Raw genomic sequence first — 20,406 nt, forward strand, 5'->3', positions numbered from 1 at the left:
TTTTACAGTTGAAGCATTAACAAATCAACAAAACATTAATTTGGAAACAATGAAGTCCCAAAGAGATGTTTTTGAAACTTTAAATTTGCAGTAAATACTAACCAATGACTCTAACCCTGTTGATTCTCTGGGAGTCACTCTCGGCCACATACAAGTCGCCAGATGGTGCAAAGGCAATGCTTTGTGGCATGACGAGGGTGGCTCTAGTGGCCAACTCGGAATCATGACCTCTTGCTGGACAGTGGAGAGGTCGTCCTGCCACTACCTTCACCCTGCCGTCAGGTGTCAGCTGGAGGATCATGTGGTCATCAATTATGTGGAGAGAGTTGTCCAGAGGATTGATGGCAAGATCTGTTGGCCACCGCAAATGTACCTAAAAAATTTTAAGGTTGTAGTTTGTAAGTTTAAAGCAGATTTTTATTTACTTTTGAAGAGTACCAGAAGAAAATTACCTCTTCAACGTTAAGAGTGCCTTCACACGGGATGGGTTTCCAATGAGATTTATGCATGTGGTTGCCGATTACGGTAGTCACTATTCCATCACGGTCCATCATACGAATGTTGGTCCCATCGGCAAAGTAGAGCACATTGTCCGCTGATACAGCCACACCTTGATAACATTAAAAAAATTTTTACGAATGAAGTTTTGATTAAGTTTGATGCTAAATTCAATATAAAAGTAGATTGTAGTATTAATACCTTTTGGGTATGCCAATTTAGCATCTCTTGCAAGAGCACCATCTCCACAGTGAGCCTCGTCTCCAGGCAAGCATCTCTCCCCTGAGCCAACAGCAGCCTCCCAGTTATGGTCTGGATCAGAGAAGTCATCAGGGTTGCGAACTCTCAGTATCTGGTGAGATTCTGGATCAGAGATGTATAGGGTTCCATCCAGGGGACTTAGAGCAATGTGGTACCGGTAGGCCACTCTTGTCACACTGAAAAATTTATAAATAATTTCATTTCACTATTTACAATGATATAACTATTATCATGAATGCAAAAAATATTATATTATACAATTATAGCATTAGGATTGTTTTTTTTTCATTTATTTAACTGTTTCCATACAAAATCAGAAAGTAAAATTGTGTTACATAAGAAGAAGTAAACAATAATTGTAGAAATTAAAGTAAAATATAGATTAATTATAGAGTTAGATTTTCTACTTTAATACAATTAAATTTTATTTTTTAACTGGATAATTATTATGTCTACATTGTCAGAAAGCTTTCTACTTATCAGCATTTTTATACCATAACAATGTGTTGTTCACTAAATATTCACTATTGATTTGAAACAAATCACTCCTCAGTTTTAATACAATTAAAATTATTATATAATATTGTTATTTATATTTTTAAATCCTTTCATTAAAATTACATACCATTTTATAAACAATACCTGCTGACCAGTAAACTAAAAATAACAAATAAGTAAAATAACTAAAGCCAATTATACCAATATAAACTATATCTTTGTATTACTCTAAGTATAATAAAATTCCATGAATAAAAGTAAACTTTTAAAGGTTAGTTTAACTAGTATGTATAGTTACTAGCTACTACATGTTACTACACATAGTTCAATTACATTTTATTTGACTACACTGATTAATAATATACTGCCTTATACACTTACTTGAGTCTAACAACTGTTCTAACAGTGCCATCCACCATGACCCGCCGGACCAGGTTGAAGTCCCCAACATAGATTGAACCATCTGGAGCAGCAGCCAGTGCCACCGGCGCCAGGAGCCGCTGTTTAGGACCAGCTGCACCATCACAGTCTGCACAATCCAGAGGTCGCTGATGACCATCGCCCAGAGTTGTGCGGATGATCCGTGGCTTGTGCTTCAGATACATGTTAGAGCCATCTCCTTTCTGAAGAATGCCTATAACATTAAAACAAATTGAAACTGTCTGCTGATGAAAAATTATTGTATTTTTGTAAAGCTTATACATGTTGATGATAAAAAGTACAAATGTTTAGAAACAACTGACTATCACTGAGTAACACCTTGAGTGCCAACGTTTCATGCTAGTTTACGCTATGTAGATGTTCCTTAGGGAGAGCCGATGGCAAAGCAGTCTAAGATGTCGGACTGTGGATCTGAGATAGAGAGTTACTGTGGATCTACACAAGACTCTGGGACTGTAAGGGTCAACAACACACCTGAGTGCCAATGTTTCACACTGCGTGATACTATCTAGATGTTCTCCACAGTCTAAGTGAAACTCTGGCAGAGCATGGGTTTAAACTGAATTATGAATGGTTCAGTATTAAAATTAGTTTTATATCTTGTAAAACAAATTGAATTATAAAGCACAAACTGCAATTATTATTTCTATTAAGACTATAATGTTAAACAATTGCAAATCATTGCACTCACAATGAGACTGACAACTGAATAGCACTCTATACCTTCATGGAAATTGTATCTGTGATGAATGTCCAGATTCCATCCTCCAACCTCTGAGATGCTCATATCATGACCTGACAGCTTGGTTGTTTGGACATCCCAAAGTACATCCTTGCAGTCTGTGTACTGGTATCCGACTTTCACCAATGCTGTTGTTACCCCATACACTCTTTGCCTGTAGAACATTTATTAACACATCAGATTTCCTATATTCACTAGTTTAAAAATTCAGAAATGACAGGTAACTGTTAGTCAAGGTAGCAGGTTATTAATTCAAATTATTAAAAAATATAGAACTTTTTGAAACTGAACTTTGTTTATACAAATTTAAAAGGCTTTGAATTGGCACTTAATTATAATCTGAACAATATTATTAATGTTACCTATTGAAAATGGTAATGAATATCTATTAAAAGTAAAAAAAAGTAAAGTAATGTCTTGTGTTACCAGGCGAAGGAAGGACTAAGAAGATATCTCTCTAACACTTAACTTGCATTGCTTAAAGGTGGGGACCAATTGCTTAAGAATGACTTCCGAACGATTACTAATGTCCAATATTTTTTTAGTTATATAACAAATACAGATCTTTACAGTTGCAGCTAAAATTAATCCAAGGTACAAATTGTTTGTACAACTTGTATCTATGTCAATTCACCAAGAAAAAATAATTTTAATCAGTTACCTGATGTGTTTACATATTTTATAATATGTCAACAATAATAATATGTTTTTAGTAAGTTACATGGTGGACACAAAGTAAGTTAGTTGGTTATATAACACAATTCTATAAATCAACACAAACAAGTAAATAAGAAATAGTAGAATAACAACAGCAATGCATACTGCACCACTGTTGCATTACATGTAAGAATATAAACAGAACAAAACAATTATGAAAAATAGAGATATGTAATGGAACATTAAAATTATAAGAGTGTTTATTTATCTATATAAGTTCAACATTTCTTTTCTGATTAGCATTAAAACTAATAATGTTTTACCACATTTAAAGGAGATATAAAAACACTATGTTAAAACACCAGATAATCAGGTGCTGCTATCTAGTCTGAAATTGAAACCCCCGATTTTGAGCATTTGCTAGTTCCAGAATTTTAAAATAAAAAATCAAATACATATTAAAGAGTATATAAATTAAACACGAAAGCATTTTATTTTTATTGTATTTGTTTACCGTACCTGTAGACATTCAGACGGTTCCAAGCATATGTAAATTTTATCCCAGGGTCAGCTTCAAATGTCTTCTCAAACAAGATTCCCTCAATAGTTATCCTGAGGTGTATCAGAGTGAGAGAGGAGGGAATGGTTTCCGGAGTCAATTGCAGCTGGATCGTAGAGAGGTATCCAGCGGCCCGAGAACTATGGTACACTAGGTTCAGACCGGTTCCAGGAACTTGGTAACTCTCCTGAACCACCTGTTGAGCCATTCAGAGCATTAAAGATGGAAGTGATGCAACTTTTTTACAAATTAAAGTTTATATTTGTCTTCTTGTTCTTGGTGTCTCTTATTCAAATTCAAAGAAGAGGATCTAAAGTGAAAAATAATTCAGCTGATCATGAACTCTAGTTAGCAAATACCTGTGATTCTGCAAGGATGGAGCTTTTGTCTGGGCATGCTCCTTGGAATCCATGTTTCCATGTTGCCAAGACGACAGGCTTCATGAGATCGTAATCATGAGCTCGGCAGGCATGAGGGCCCATACTGACAGTCTTGTCTTCTCCCGTCCACATCACCACTGTGTCTATGATTACCACCTGGAAAGTTGTCATGAGGAATAGTTCAGTAGTTTTAGAAATGTTATTTAAAAGTTATACAAGTTTTACATTAGAATTTATTGATTATAATGATTTGGTATACTTATTTAGTAGAATGAAGTATTTTTATATGTAGAACATAACCCATAAAACAACTTTTATAACTTGATAAAACAATAATAAATTGTTATTTAGAAGATAGTTCAATCTGTTTTATATATTGAGAACGTTTGGTTTCCATATTTTGATGGATTAAAAATTACACACATACCTCGTTCCATGGAACATTGACAATGTAAGTTTGTGGGCGGAATGGACTGCGGCCAAACTGTAGCGTGACGGCTCCACCTCCATTGACCAGTAGATCAAACCAACCATCTTCACGTGTCAGAGTGAATCCTTCCATCGGAGTACTGGTGCTGACTCTCACACCCATCAGTCCCATGCCCATTGCTGTGACGACTCGTCCTCGCACCACAGCAGAGCGGCTGCAAGACCACATTTCTCTATTAGTACACTGGCACTTAAAGCTGTTTATAATAATATCTTATCTATAAGCTAAATGTGCGTAGATGTTTATATTGCTACAAGGAGATGATTCAACCTCTGATTCCTAGTAAATGTGTAACAGAATAGGAGTCTTACATGATGAACAGCATGTGCTCTTTAGGTCTCAAAAGAGTTAACGCACAAGGGAGGGGTGGGGGAAGTGAAATGGTAGTAAAGTTAGTACCTAAAAACAGAGCCTATATCTACAAACCTATTGTGCTTTTACTTAAATTACTGTTAATTGTATCTGTTGCACATTCCATCTTCATTGATTAATGAAATTGCCATTAAAAAATCAACAAATATATTACATAATTTTCATCCTAAAACTTCAAGGAATAATATTAAATTGAATCCATTGGTGTTTTAAACTATGGTTTTACTATTATTTTAATTTGTAATTGATCTATTTTTCCGAAATTTATAGTTTTATGTTTTATTACACATATGAGAAAGTTTGAAGCTCTAAAAATACTAAAATAAATTAAATAAAAAAATGTATAAAGCCTGATTTTTTACGAATAAATATTAGTTTTATTACTATGTCTCAACAAATAATGTTTAAGAACATTTTGTTTATTTACTTAATAATAATAATGTCTTTATTGTATATTTTTACAATTTTATTACATTGCATCACAATCTTCGATTCATATTATACTAAAAAGAACTCAAATCTACACTACAGAAATTAAACTTACATTGCATATATTCACTCCTACAACAGTCACCTCAGACCTAGCATCTTTCAAAAATCCCACTCATCAATTGAATAAAATACTTTAGACACTAAAAGGGGTTTGTGACGAGTTTCAAACTGAATTTGGTTGGTGAAATTTTTATACTTTCAAGGAGCCTATTCTTTAGTCTGACACCAACTTCTTATGGCAAATGTGATAATGAGAGTTTTTGATACTAAGTTTGGAAGTTGTACCTGCCTGAAGTTTCTTAATGTGAATATCTCTGCTGCAAACCAAATCACGTCTTGATCAGCAGTACAGGGCCACCTCAAAAACATAGAGCCAGGGTATTCAACAACCCCAGCTTCCTGAAAGTTTCTCTGCCTGACTCTCTACAGTTTAAACTGTTAATGATTCTCGCAGCCTTTTTCTGAAGCCTGAAAACACGCTCCAATTGCGTTTGGCACAACTTCTCCAAAGTTTCACTCCATAAGCAAAGTGTGAGTGTATTAGGCCATAGTATGCATTTTTTAGGACTTTTGGGGAACAGAATTTTGCTGGATGACACTGAGCATATATGCCGGAGGTAATTATAGTGTAGACATTATCAATATAATCATTTCAGATTAGTCTTTTATAAATAAACATCCCAATAAACTTTTTGGCGTCTGTTTCGTCTAGTAGAACTTCATCCACGAATACAGTAGACCGCAGTATATCATGTGGTTGAGGTCAGAAATTAATGACATTAGATTTCAACTGATTTGTTTTCAGCTTAATTTAAGCAAAGTACTGAATCCGAGAATTAAATTCCTTGAAAGATGAAATTTCAAGGTCTTGTGTTGACTTGCTTTTAAAGCAGAGAGTCTTGTCATCCATACTGAATTAGTTTTCAATTGAGGGTAGCTAAATTTAGTATATACATAAATCAGAAAAAGAAGAGATCGAGGATAGAACCCTGAGGGATACTATGGACCATTTTAATTTTGTTTGAAACAGCATTCCAAATCCCCACACATTGATCTTAATCTTTAAGATAAGAAGTGAACCATAAATATGGGAGACCCCATAGGCCACATTTCTGCAGCTGATGCAAGAGTGGTTCGTGAGGGTCAAAGGGAGAAGGGAAGAACTGGGCCATTTACATTCGTTTGGTGAGCAATCTATATGTAATTATAAGCATTATTGTATAATGAACACAATTTTTTAAAACTAGTAGATACATTTAGAATGCAACTAAAACCATATAACTTTATAAACTTTTAGGTCTCATTAACAAAATAGTTTGTAATTTTTCATAAGAATTTAAAATGAAATGAAATAACACTTGAAGTAAAGTACTCATCATGCAAAAAATTAAAATAAATTCCTTCAAAAACATTTTCTTTTCTGGTTAACGTCTTACAGTCCACTAATACCACAACTTTTGCAGAAACTCACAGCTGCACAAAAAATATTGTGATTGGAACTATAGTTGGTGTCAAAGCTATTTAAAGTGTTTAATGCTTCTAATGTGTTCTAGCTTGTGTTTTTCTAAAATTAATTTATTGTGCACCATATGCTTGTGCGTATTATTAAAATATTAACTAGCAGAAGTACTAGTGTGCAAACATACTAAAAAATGTCAATGTTTCAAATTTCAATAAAAAGTGGTTTTTGTGTAGACTATTTAAGTTTTTTCAATTATACAGCATCACTTTGTATGGAAATTTGTATATTCACAACATTATATATAGTAAATAAATTTATATATTTGATATGTACATATATGGCTTTGATATGTTTAAAAAATCCACTCTATTGATCTTTCTTTTGTCTTTTATTTATAATTAATTTGTCCATTTTTTTCAAGTAAAACATTATTGTTTGATTACCTCACATCAGTCTAGTATTCTTATTTTTTTTATTGCACTGAAATGTTATGTTCAAAACAGGTTAATAGAACTGATATATGTTGAAAATGTACCATCATTTTCATGCATTCCCCTCCCCCTCATCCTTGGTAAGTTACCAAACATTGGGATATTGGATCATAAGGGGATATGGTGTTTATTTTATTTTCACCATTTAGGCAAAACTGCCCGGCATTTTATGCATAAAAGAGCCATGGTTAAATAAAAAGACGAAAGACGATATTTGTAATGGTATTATTAAAATGTTTATGTGGTCACTAAATCAAGCTATAAACAAATATACGACCATCCGTATTTGGGTTCTTGTAGCATGCATCAATGTGTGTCAAATGTACCAGACTGCTTTAATATTCTTGTAGTTTAACTTCTAGTACTAACACTCTGTATGTTAAGCTGAAGAAATTAATCTTTTTATATAATATTAGACCTTCCATTGCATACAAAATATAAGCCTTGAGGAGTTGCTGAGCAATTTTAAACATACGTTTGGATTGAACTGTATATAAATTAGATTATATCATGATTAAATGATAATTTTATGTGAACTAAGTAAATTATGACAACAAAAAATGGGAATTACTCAAAGTTTTGGTTGCCTGATATTAAAATAGCTATGGTAATTTGTGCATAGAGTGGATAACAAAACTTAAAAACTCAGTCCTAAAATAGTGAATACTGAATAATGATGTGGCAAGTCGAATTTATCAACTCTTTGACTAGTAATATTGTGAGTTATGGAGGAATACATCACATGCCATCAGCAACAATCCCAATCACTGAGCAAAAACAGCTACGGCACTAAAAGTATTCTCTGAATAATTTTATAACATATGTTTGTGTTTGCCGAAGCTTGTATTCAATCTAGCAAAGTTATTAAGAAACACTTTCATGTAGTTTCCATTGTTCCCAATAAATTTCAAGTAGAATGTTTTTTTTCTCATTTTAGTTTCAGGATATTCTGAGACTGATGTTGCACTGTAGTGTTCATATTGCTTCTGAGCCTTCCACAAAAAAAACTTTTTAAAGCTTATGTGTACACTTAGTTTCATTGAATTGTTGATTATCTTTGGGATGACTCTGACTTTTAATTAATAAATTACAATAATAAACTTACTTTTTATTGCATTATTATGCTATAGAAAACCACTAGTCAAAAGATTAAAATGATTGTTTATATTCTTTCTTCACAAAAAACGAGGTAAAATGTGCATACAAAATAAAGAGGATACTCTGTTGATAGGGAAGAAAGCATAATGTGTTAGCTGCCACTTTCTTAAATATAATATTTTTGAGTTTGTTTTTATCCAAAAAACCATTTAGTTATGTACAGTACATGTTGAGCTAGCATACCTAAAACCTTCCTCCAACTCCTCAAGAGTTTATCTGAAGAGGTACTCAGTGTGAAGTTCAAAACCTGATTTCAAGTGATTGATTTTGAGGTTCATCGTCAACACCAATAGTTTTACTTATATTTCATCCCCTGATATACTAATCTACTATCCAAAATAGTACTAATCTATTACAATACAAAACATAATTATATATATAACATACAGATATAATTATACTAACATTCCAGTGCCACATTTTAAACCTAATTGCATAGTTTCTAACATTTATTTTGAAGGTATAATATTAATTTTATCCCTTTATGCTACAAGAAAAGGACACAAATTAGCAAAAACACATGTAAAATCAAAAAGTTGAACTGTGAAGCAAACATAAAAGTGACGATACACTTGGGATAGGTGGGGGAAGGAGGGGTGTCACAGTTGCATGCAGTACGTTCACTGACACTAAACAAACAAAATATATATGTTATAGATGTTCAAAAATAGTTTAACCTACATAGTTTTGACAGCATGCTCTTCAGTTTTAGTTTCAATACTTTTACATTTGTGGTATGTCTTATTTTTGTTTTTGAAATAGAAATCAAATTAGTTCATTTAGTCAAAATACCTGTTACATAAAATAATATTTATGGATGACTTTACCAATCGTGTGAATTGTACTTACAAACTCACAATTAAAAGGGGTATAAAAATGTTATGTTACATAAATTAACTACGGTAATTGTTTTCTTTATTGAAAAGTAGACATTAAACATTTAAATTAATTTCATAGAGCATGCGAGTAGCTTTAATTTAGTTTGGATGTAAAGTCATCAGTGTTTAAAATACATACTCAGGCAAAACTGGCCAATTAATTAATTGAATTATTTATTGGAACACTCTAAATTCAAGAAACACAAAACTTCAAAACTACTTCAAAATACTCCAGACTGATCAAAATCTAACTGAATAAATGCCACGTGACGCTGTAAATACTGTCGACGGTCTCGTCTTACCTTGCGTTGAAGTGGTTCCAGAACACACTGGCAGCGGAAAGCAAATGTCACAGTTAGGAAATATTCGCGAGCTTTCCTTCCTTAATTTTACATTATTTCAACAATTACCAAATTAATGGTTGTTTCTGCCTCCAACAATTCGCTTCTAACTTATGTAGCGTTTAACAGCAATAACAACAATTAACATAGTGTTGAGACATAGAAACACACTGACAACATCTGCTCAACTGTGAACATCCTTTTTACAATGGAGACATTAAGTACTTATATTGCAAAAGAATTTGTTTGATGCTACCAATGTTTTTATATGGAGCTTAAACATTAATAGGAAAATTTATCAGGTTAAACAATTGATTACAATAAAAACATCAAGATATTATAATGACTCAAATAGAGGTTGCAATGGTTAAAATAGTATTTAAAATAGGATGGTTCAAAGTTGTGACAGATCGTCAGGAAATTCGACAGCACACAGAGATGGGAGAGAGTTTCACATGGGGCACAACAAAGCAGGTCCTGGCACTTTGGACAGAACAAGAAGGGTTAGTCAACAGATCTCAACATGTAATGGGACTGCTAAACTTTTGTGAATGTCCTTGATTTAAGATAGAATAGAACATAGGTTTTATTATTAGGTGTTATTGATATTACAACAAAGGAAATTTCTATAAAATAGTACAGTTATAAAAGGAAATTATAATTTATATAAACAATACAATTTAACATCAACAACTTAAAGTTTAATATCCCTAATCAGACAGTTAGCAAACATTATGTTTCAAATAGTGAGAAATGTATCATTAGGTAAACTATTGAAAGTTCTCTCATACGAGTTAAGTCTAGCAATAAAGACTGTTTTAGAAAAGCAAAAGAGTAGGTCATTGGCTTATCAGTAGTATATTGGCTTGTCGTTGACAACTAAATACAAAATTATTGTAACAATTTGTATACAGATGTATTAATTTTTTATTTAAAAATGTAAGGGCTGTATAGTTTGATTGACCAATACTTTTCCATATATTTTTTGGAATTTAAAAGTGTTCTTAAATTTAAAAGTTTGAAATGTTTCAAATGAATCAATTTGTCAAATTCTGGGTAGATTTTCTGAAAATACAAAGGACAAAGTTTACCTTTCATTGAAGGTCTCTGGTCTGGCATAGTTTTGTAGGCTGCCATCCTCAATAAGGAATTTCATCCTCTCGAAGAAAGATGCAGTAATTGCAGGTGGTTGCTTACGAAGAAGGATGTCGATCGGCTTAGGGGCAGACACACACAGCTGACTGCTGCGGCACAGGTGGTGAGAGCAGCATTCAGGATCCTCACAGTCAGCTAGACCATCTGTTGGGTATAATGGTGGATATTTTCATGATTCAGCTCTTTGGATGATTACCTACTACAAATAGCTGATGCCCTCATTCTACACCTTATTTAATAATTCCTTTTGTTTTCTGATAGCTTTTTAAAGGATTTACATTTTGTAAGGTTGTGAGAACAGTAACAACTAATTTGGATCTAATGGCCATTTATAATTAATTTTTCACCCGACTTTGTGTTCATAGATGTCACTGTTCACTTAGATCCAAACACTTACCTTTATCGTTATCTCTGCCATCGTTGCAGCTCTGCTCTAGAAGCACATTGCAGTCAGCTCCATCCCAGCCCTCTGAGCAGCGACATTCCCACTGACTGTCCTGGTTGACTCGACATTGGCCATGGCCCGAGCAACTGTTGGGACATCCCTCCTGTGTGCAGTGCTTTCCATTCCACCCCGTCACACACAGGCAAGTTCCATTCTTGCACTGGCCATGGTCGTTACACCTACAGATCATTAACCATTCTGTATAGGATAAAACTTCTCGAGTACTGGTTTTTCTTTTATAAAATATAATATAATACTTTTCAAATTACACTACATTGGAAGTCAATTACTTGGAATTGAAAAGTACATACATGGATTGTGAACAGCAAGACTTTCAATTTATCATTTAAATGCTTTAAATACTGGATAAAACAAATACAACAAATTAAGATATGTAATTAAATAAAATGCAACAAGCAAAATTTGTTTAAATAGATTAAGAATGAAAATATTAGCAATGAAAAACATAAACACACAGAAATAAAGAGAAATTGGGTAGTACAACAATAATTAATATACTTATAACACTTCAAAATTACTTAATGTATATGTATGATACATGTCATCTTGAAGAAGACTGTACATGTTAAAACAATTTTTATTGTTTTATAACTTTAAAATTAATTTTTTGTACAGTATATACTAACTTTATGGCACATAAATATGAACAAAACTGTTTAAATTAAAATCAAATATTCATAAGTGACAACGTATAAATAGTAAAATAAGAAATTTAAAACTAAGAAGGCAACTTTAATGTTCCATCATGAATAAATTAATACAGTTAAAAGGAATAGTGTATGCCTTCACATTGGTTAACAAAACATGTGTCACTTAAAATTATTGCACTGTAAAGATATTGTTGATGGCTTACTGTGAGAGTTGGACTGACCTTTGATCACACTGTTTGAGGTTGCAGTATTCCCCAGACCAGCCAGGGTTGCACATACAGGAATCGCCCACACAGTGTCCATGCAGACCGCAGTCGAGGTCACACAGTTCTGCCACAACACAACAGCTAAAATTCCCACCGATAAAATTCCCACCGATAAAATTCCCACCACTAAACACTCTTTCATGTTCCCTGAATAGATTTTATATCTTACAATACAACATCCTTAAAATTATTATTGTAAAACTTGTATATTAGTCAAATTAAAATTTAGCTATTTAATATAAGAGGAGAAATAGGCCTCATTGTATGAGGGTTATTTCTCATGAGGATCCATATTTTATGTTCTTGAACAGTTAGGTCAAACAATTTATTGTGGTATATGTTGTAATAATATGTTAAATATCAAAAAAATAATTGATCTATTCTTCTAAAACAATATCAATAAGTTATATTTTTTAATGTAATTTTACAGAGCACTGTACTGTACTATTAAAGTGTTATTTGTAAATAACAGTTCAACAATTATTCCTGACTATTACATATAATTTAATAATTATTAATAATAAATACCATGCACTCAAAATTGGGTAAAAGATTTATTTGGTATAAACTCCACATTGTGATAAAATCTTTGTGGTGCTAAGCCAGGTAGAATTAGACATCCACCAATCAGAGGGTGACTTCATCTGATCAGAAAAGCAATTAATTCTTATCTAAGTGGATCCCGACTGGAAGAGGGAGGTGAATCCTTGGACCCTTTTCCAGTAATTGCATTTGTCACACATGATAGCCCCTAGTGATGAGCTTCCTCCCACTCCCTATCCACCTGCAGCTTTGCTCCAGGGCATCAATATGACACAGTTTAACCAAACTTAAAGTTCACTTGAAAATCAATTTTGTTGTTGATTCAAAAATTTGGGAGTACATCATAAACATTTTTACAAAAGATATAGAATTTAATTACAATCCATCTATTTAATTTAATAAGAAATGGTTTATGTTAAATGTCTGAATGTTATACGATCTTTAAAAAACAAGATTGTATTTATAATGTTACCACTTTAGTAAACAACTATGTACGTTTACAGGTAAATAAACAAACTAAAATATTCTGATTTAAATTGGGAAAACTTCAAAAGAGATACAAAAAGCATCAACAAAAAATGCATTTGCAAATGTAATTTCATTATTATCCTGACATGTCTCATCCACATGGGAGTTCCCAGGTCAAGGATGTGTTCCTCTTGGAGTGGTGAAGAAGTAATTAGTAAAATGGCGGCAAAGCGGAGGAGAGAAGCAAGGTTGAGTGGTCACAAGAATGGAGTGATTAATTGACTTTAGAGCTGAGAGCTTCCATTATCCTCCATACATACATCACGGGCGGAGGACGAGCGAATATCCACGTCGGATAATTACTCTACACAACCCTAGTTACAGTCCCACTCCATTCTATTTTATTTGTGCTTAAAGCTTATTAGAATAATTTTATCAGTAGTGCTTACAATAATTTCTTTTTCCACTACATTTTTTATAAAATTACAAATATTAATTAAATACGTGAACCTATTAACCAATACGTCAATATAGTAACCAACATTCCATTGCATTTATTTTTGTCAAAAGATTATTACAATATTTTATTTGGTGAATCTCTTCTATATCTACCAAAAATATATTAAACATTTATTTCATTATGATGAACAATTTTTTGTTTATTTTATAAGCAAAAGACAGTTGTAATTAAATACTTGAAATGGTTTCTATAAAACATACAATAAATAAGCGATGTATAATATCTCTCTACATAATTGTCAAAAAGTATTTTGTACGGTCAAGAATTAGTAATATACAATCCTATGACTAAAGCTACAATCATTTATATTATTATCAGTTGGCTAACTAGATGTTCAAGACCATACTAGATAATATATGTAATAATTGAAATCTTCTCAATATATTACTGAGCCTTGGGTTCATACCAAAGAGAGTATTTTTACAAATATTTGGAGAGGACTTTTGAAGATCGCATTATAAATAAAACCTGAGAAAAGTTCCAAAAAAGTTCTAATCTATGTGTATTTTCTGTTTCAAAATTTCAATTTTCTTTGTATTAGTTGTTAAGATTGCTTTGAAATTTGTTTTTGTACTCTTTTGCGTCTGTATTGCATATAGTTCACAATTAATTTTTAAATTTGTCCCTTCATAAATTAAGAAATCATCCATTTTATTTATATGAGCAATTATAAAAAGTTTGTGTTAGAATATTTAATTTATAAGCCAATGAGGCAAAATAGAAGCAAGCAATTAAAATATAGAAACAATTGTTCAATGTCAAATCGTTTTTAAAATTATGTAGTAATTTTGTAATAACAGATTTTTATAATAACATTTATGTGAAACAATACACTGGTATACTCATTTTACAATAAAATATTTCATAAAAGTAGGGTTTTATTCTAAGTAAAATTTTACAACAGTTACAACTTTTTATGATTTAAAAATGTATTTATAAAATATATTTAACATTAATACAGAACTAAAAGGGGTTAAGTCTCTGACCTTTCTAGTTTATACTGATTAAAAAATTATTTCATTCTGTCAAAATGCTAGAATATACAATTTACAAGAAACATAATTTATGAAACAGGATTTATAATAAAGTATTCAAAATATGTTTATGATAATTTAACAATTTTCATGTGCATTTTGCAATTGTCAATACCTTTTGCAAAATAATGTTACTGGAGTTTTTTTATGTACATTGGCTGAACTAACAAAAACAAGCTATGCACAGAAAAAGCTTCTAAGCTATAATAATAAAACACACTGAAGTAATAGTACTGCAGATTATAGTAATAAATTGTAATATATATATCCTTACAGATGTCACAGAAGCAAACCATGTTCAGATACAGCCATCATAATAACAACATTGTACTGTGATTGATAATCAGAGTGTTAATTCAATATTACCCTTTTATCTATAATTTTATACCTATACAAATCTAATGGTGTCTCTCTGTGTTTGTGTTCCTGAAACACGTATAACTACTAGGTCGATTGTTTTAAAATTTAACATGAAAATTCTTAGGGTCCCTGGTTAACATAGTAGGCCTATTCCTATTTTGAAAATATCTCCGGGCTATGCTCCACTGGTCTTGAAAACTTCTTTTATTCATTATATTTATGGACTTAGCTTAATCAGAAGTTAATAATGTGTTTTAAATCATCTGCCTATGTGAAGAATAATCATTTACATACATTTAAACAGATGATAGCAAATGTTTGTTGTTAATCATCTGTCAAAGTTGATGACACTTTACCTGACTCTTTATAAATGTTATATTACATGAAGAAGCTTTTCTTTGTCTGCATTTGTTTATTCTTAAAAATCAATTATAGTAAAATGCCATCATTCATTACATCATAAGTGTGTTAGCTGAAAAGCTAAGGACTTCGACCTCAGTCTCCCTTTAGACATAGGATTTCCCCACTCAGCCTAAATTAGTTCAGTTGTCATGAAATATTGTGAGAAATTCAAAAAAAATTCAAACACACTTATAGAGAACAGTTTCACTTTCCGATTTCAGGACCCCATTTATAAATTTATATCTAAAATGGATCAAGAGATTTGAATATCTTTCAGTGACTATCACTTATCTCAGGATTGATTGAATTGCCATTTAAAAAGAATATGCCCATAGTGTCCCTATTCTTCAAAATGAAAATATATGCAAAGTTGGGAAACTGCTAGTAACACGATACAAATTTAACTTCATTACTTTGACTAAACTTACGACTGTCAAAAAATATATTTATTTGTGCTACTCTTTTGAGCTTAGGTAGATATTTTGAATATTATTTGAATGCCACTGTAATGCTCAATTTTGTGAATATGATTGTACCTTTAAAACTCATTTTGTGGAAAAAACACAGTGAATCCATAAATTTTCAGAGTGCCAACACTTAGTCAATGTTTTGGAGCCAAAGGAAAAACTGTGGCTAGAACCCTAACATAAGGCAGCCCTGCCCTCAGGGTGCGTACCTATGAAATGTTTTCTCCTCTCACCTCTGGAGCAGTCGTCGCCCGACCACATGGGCTCGCACTGACATGTCTGGGTCTCCAAGTCGAAGGCACCATGTCCCGAGCAGTCAGGTAGACACTGGAGCGCCTCGTTATCTGTCTCACTGCAGTCCGCTCCCTTCCAGCCCTTCTTGCACAGGCAAGTTCCGTCAGCACAAAACCCGTGTCCAGAGCATGTAGGATGTGGACAGTCCACTGTGACATTGCAGACATTAGTCATTACTAACTGTATATTCACTTGAATAAATTAAAAAGATTTGAAGAATAGCTAGTTTGAAAATCCTAACAAGTCTCCTGAAGGCTATTGCTTTTTGCGGTAAGGTATTATCAAGTTATAAAAGTATACTTAATAGTTTTTTATTAAATGACAATAGTCACTGATTAACCAATACCGCGCTTACCATTTTCAACTGTGTAATACTGCCAGTGAAGCGCAGGTTCAACACTAGATTGACAAAGATATAGAAAATATGGTGAAAAGTTGTAGAGAATGTTATGACACGAAGAAAAATCCTGAAAAGTGCCTACTTGTCAATGGGAGGTTTCATCTAACTGTTAAAGAGTAACTTTTCTGTTTAGTACATTTTCTTAAATATGTGATTTACAACTTGGGCAACATGTTGGCCATTAATTAAAAAAAATTGCTTGGTTGGAGCACAACTTTAAATTCATGATCTGACCTTCATCACACAAATCAGTATGTTCTCATTTTAAATATTAGGTTTAAGTGACAATAAAACTTGCAAATTAGTAATTACTGAACGTTTTTAGTGAGGCTAAATGTATCAATGTGATAGGCATTTGATTTAAAATGTTTTGTTTAAGTAATGGACTAAACAGGGTTAATTCATTCTAATATAATTTACTGGATCACAAATGATTTATCATGGAAATATTGCTTTAATAACATTAGTTAAACCTATTAAATTTCAGCTTAAATATTGTTTTATAATATAATGTGGGATGGTACTCATAACTATGTTTGTTTTTAATACCTTTCAGAACAATCACAGAAGTAGGTAAAGTTTTATAATGTTTATTTGTTTACATAATATATGATACGATAGTTAATTAATGACAACAAACACCAGAAAAGGTTACCATGTGTCACATCTCCAGTGCGTGGAATTTGCTGCAAAATGGAGTATTAAACCCATTTTTCACTGTAAGGAATGGAATTCAATGTAATGAAAACTGAATGACTAAGCTGTGAGTGCCAATAAGAGGAATTTGATCGAGCCGACAGAGACTGGAGTTATAAATGTCATCGCCTGGTTCGGTTGGAACAGACATTATTTGTCAATCGAACGCAATAGACCTGCCTGTTACTATTCTGTTATTGATTCACAAACTAAAATATCACAAAAAAATTTTATTTTTATTAATTTTCCAGTACACAATTATTTAAGAAATAACTAAAAATAATAAGTAGTATTTAGAAATTCTGATACTAAAATAGGTATCTGATATCAATTGGTCTTTTAACAATATATTGAAAGATAATCCCCCAATACATCAAATACATTATGTTTCCCATTGACAGTTACATACAGACAAGGAATCAACGATTAAAACACTTTGACTTAACTGCAATTTTTTTTATTTGTGTATAACTTTTTATAGTTATAACAAGTGTTTTTATCATTAATTTCATTCAATGTTAACAAATAAAACTATTGAGTTAAAGTATTTCGAAGCTTTTTGAAATTTTAAAATATACTTAAGAAACTTACCTTCCTCACAAAATTTGCCCTTGAAGCCTCTAGCACAAGCACACTTCCCATTAGAACAATGACCATGGCCATTGCAGTCTGGGACCTCACACTCGTCATGTCGTAGGCTGCATTCCTTCCCTTTCCACCCAGGGTTACACTGGCACTCACCATTGATGTACTCCCCTCGCTGGCTGCACAGCACAGGGCACACACCTGCCATGACATTACATAAAGCATTTAGTCAGAGAGCTCAGTCGATATGTCGTATAAAGTCAACTCTGAAAAATCCAGCTCTCATATGCCAGTTGGCTTACGAGGAGTAATTATGCTTTATAGAAGATGACTCTTATTATTTACCCACAACTTGAAATCTGGTGAATTAGTAATGTGTAGTTAACCCATTCAACTACTGGTTACAATACCACTCAAAACAACCTAGGAAATAAATCCTATTTCTGTTTGCACATATCAACACGTTGATTGCAGCAGATACATTAGTGCACCAAGCACCATTACCAGTAGACAAAATCATTTAGTACAGATCAGCAGTGAATGGAAACTTCACGCTATTCATTTCAGCTGTTAGTTTCATGTAACTTTCAGGAAATATTGTTTGATAGATACAAAATATGTGTATAAGTACGTTTTAAGCGAATCAGGAATAATTAATAATTATTTAGCAATTAATTGATAACCAAGCTTAACTAATAGTTTTTGTATTACTTGTAATTTATTATTTATTTCAATTCAAATCATAAAGTTTAGGTCAAAGCCTACTAAAACCGCTATTTTATCTGTTAAAAAAAAAAATTATTTCCAAATGTTCAGAACAATTAACTGTCAAATAATTATAAGGGAAACCAATTTTTAACTCACATGACAAGTGCTGGAAATCTATCAGCGAAACAGAACATTACTTTAGACCCATCAAAGTATATTAATTGGTTAAGAATTAATTTTTATTTGTTCTTTCACTATGGTTAGTTCCATTAGAATCATAAGGAGTACTAAAATTGTCTTACTCTCGCTACAGTCTTCTCCGCCAAAGCCAGGATTACATTGGCAGTGTCCCATAAGGCACTCTCCCTTTCCACTGCAGCCTCCTGGGCAGTTCTGGGTCATGTCCTCAGAGATGGAAGCTTGGAATGCCACCTCCTGGGCGTCACCGTCATCATTGTACAAAGACAGGAACCAGTGGCCAGGCTCCAGGAAGTGTGTCACTTCTTTCTTCACCAACGACTGCAGCAGAGAGCCAATACATGATGATAAGTTATTCAAATGTTCATTTTTTTATATGGTTAGAGAAAAATCACAGTATTTTGTATTGTGTACACATTGTTTATCCTACGCTTATGTATAATTATAAGTGATAATTTAAAAACAGTATTTATTGTGTTATGATTACTGATTGCATCCTGAGAAGACTTACATGTGAAGCCCTCGTCTGCCTAGCCTTGAAGCCACTAAGGACTTCTAGGATGTTGTATTGCGTGTGGGTTGGCAGTGCATTACGCCTAATATACACTGCGATGCTGGCGCCCCTGGGGATGCTGTAGTCAAACTTGATATATGCAGACTCTGACTGGTAAAACTGCATATTCCAATATCCATATGGAGCGATTTCGTTGTTTAACTTCTGGCCCAAGGTTATCTGAGAAAACGTTGTTCCGTCTGGAGGGAAAGATCTAGCTGGAAGTTTGCCTCCTGAAATCCAGTTAATAAAATATTAGAACGGAATCAAATGTAATGCTGTTAAATAAAATCCAACCTTCAGGTAATGAGTGATTGATTTGGTAATTTATTTCACTAAATTACTTTCAAATTTCAAATGTAAGAAAGTGTTATTGAAAATGTATAAATAATGTATGACAAAAATTGTATTGTATAAATGTTCTGTAAATTCTCAAAGCAATAATATTTTAACATTTTGTTATATTATAATAAATATGTTATAATAAATAAAATTGATTTCATTAAATACATTAATTTTGTTAGTTTGAATGAATAAATAAGGGTTTAGAGCAATTAATTTCTAATAATTACTTTTTCTATTATAGGCAACTTACCTTACAAAGTATATAAGTACCTTCTAGTAGACGAAAGATTTTTCAATGATTCTATTTTCATTTTCATATTGGACCTTGTGAGTATTGGCTGGAGGATTATTCTCACAGAGAGCTATGAGAAATATTTAAAAAAATCTCGCAACAATAAGAGATTTAAGAATGGTTTCCATACAATTATGAAAATTTAGAAGGCAAATATTACATTTTGGGCTACAAATTTGTTTTTGAGTGTTTTATAGTGGTTTGAAAAAATATATAAATGCAAAACAGAAAGAATAAATTTCATTTTAAAAATGTAGGTTTATGTATATTACGACTGCTAATAT

At 32.4% G+C, this 20,406-nt stretch overlaps 1 protein-coding gene across 6 annotated transcripts in view; it reads right to left on the reverse strand.

The window, feature by feature from the left end:
* The window catches only part of LOC124357493 (teneurin-m), a 374,495-nt gene that overhangs the window by 17,868 nt on the left and 336,221 nt on the right, over positions 1-20,406 (reverse strand). For 4 of the 6 annotated variants that reach the window (XM_046809341.1, XM_046809344.1, XM_046809343.1 and 1 more), the window contains 16 exons: positions 19,444-19,718; positions 19,037-19,253; positions 18,033-18,227; positions 16,285-16,494; positions 12,213-12,321; positions 11,273-11,499; positions 10,812-11,019; positions 9,682-9,708; positions 4,464-4,680; positions 4,016-4,192; positions 3,617-3,852; positions 2,422-2,594; positions 1,639-1,891; positions 700-935; positions 453-610; positions 103-373 (listed from right to left, as the gene is read on the reverse strand). In XM_046809341.1, coding sequence (XP_046665297.1) covers positions 103-373; positions 453-610; positions 700-935; positions 1,639-1,891; positions 2,422-2,594; positions 3,617-3,852; positions 4,016-4,192; positions 4,464-4,680; positions 9,682-9,708; positions 10,812-11,019; positions 11,273-11,499; positions 12,213-12,321; positions 16,285-16,494; positions 18,033-18,227; positions 19,037-19,253; positions 19,444-19,718 — 3,189 coding nt within the window. The remainder of the gene's footprint in view (positions 1-102; positions 374-452; positions 611-699; positions 936-1,638; positions 1,892-2,421; positions 2,595-3,616; positions 3,853-4,015; positions 4,193-4,463; positions 4,681-9,681; positions 9,709-10,811; positions 11,020-11,272; positions 11,500-12,212; positions 12,322-16,284; positions 16,495-18,032; positions 18,228-19,036; positions 19,254-19,443; positions 19,719-20,406) is intronic. The other 2 variants (XM_046809345.1, XM_046809342.1) reach the window with 1 other exon arrangement.

This window comes from Homalodisca vitripennis, chromosome 3 (assembly GCF_021130785.1).
Source record: "Homalodisca vitripennis isolate AUS2020 chromosome 3, UT_GWSS_2.1, whole genome shotgun sequence".
NCBI classification, from domain to species: Eukaryota; Metazoa; Arthropoda; class Insecta; order Hemiptera; family Cicadellidae; genus Homalodisca; species Homalodisca vitripennis.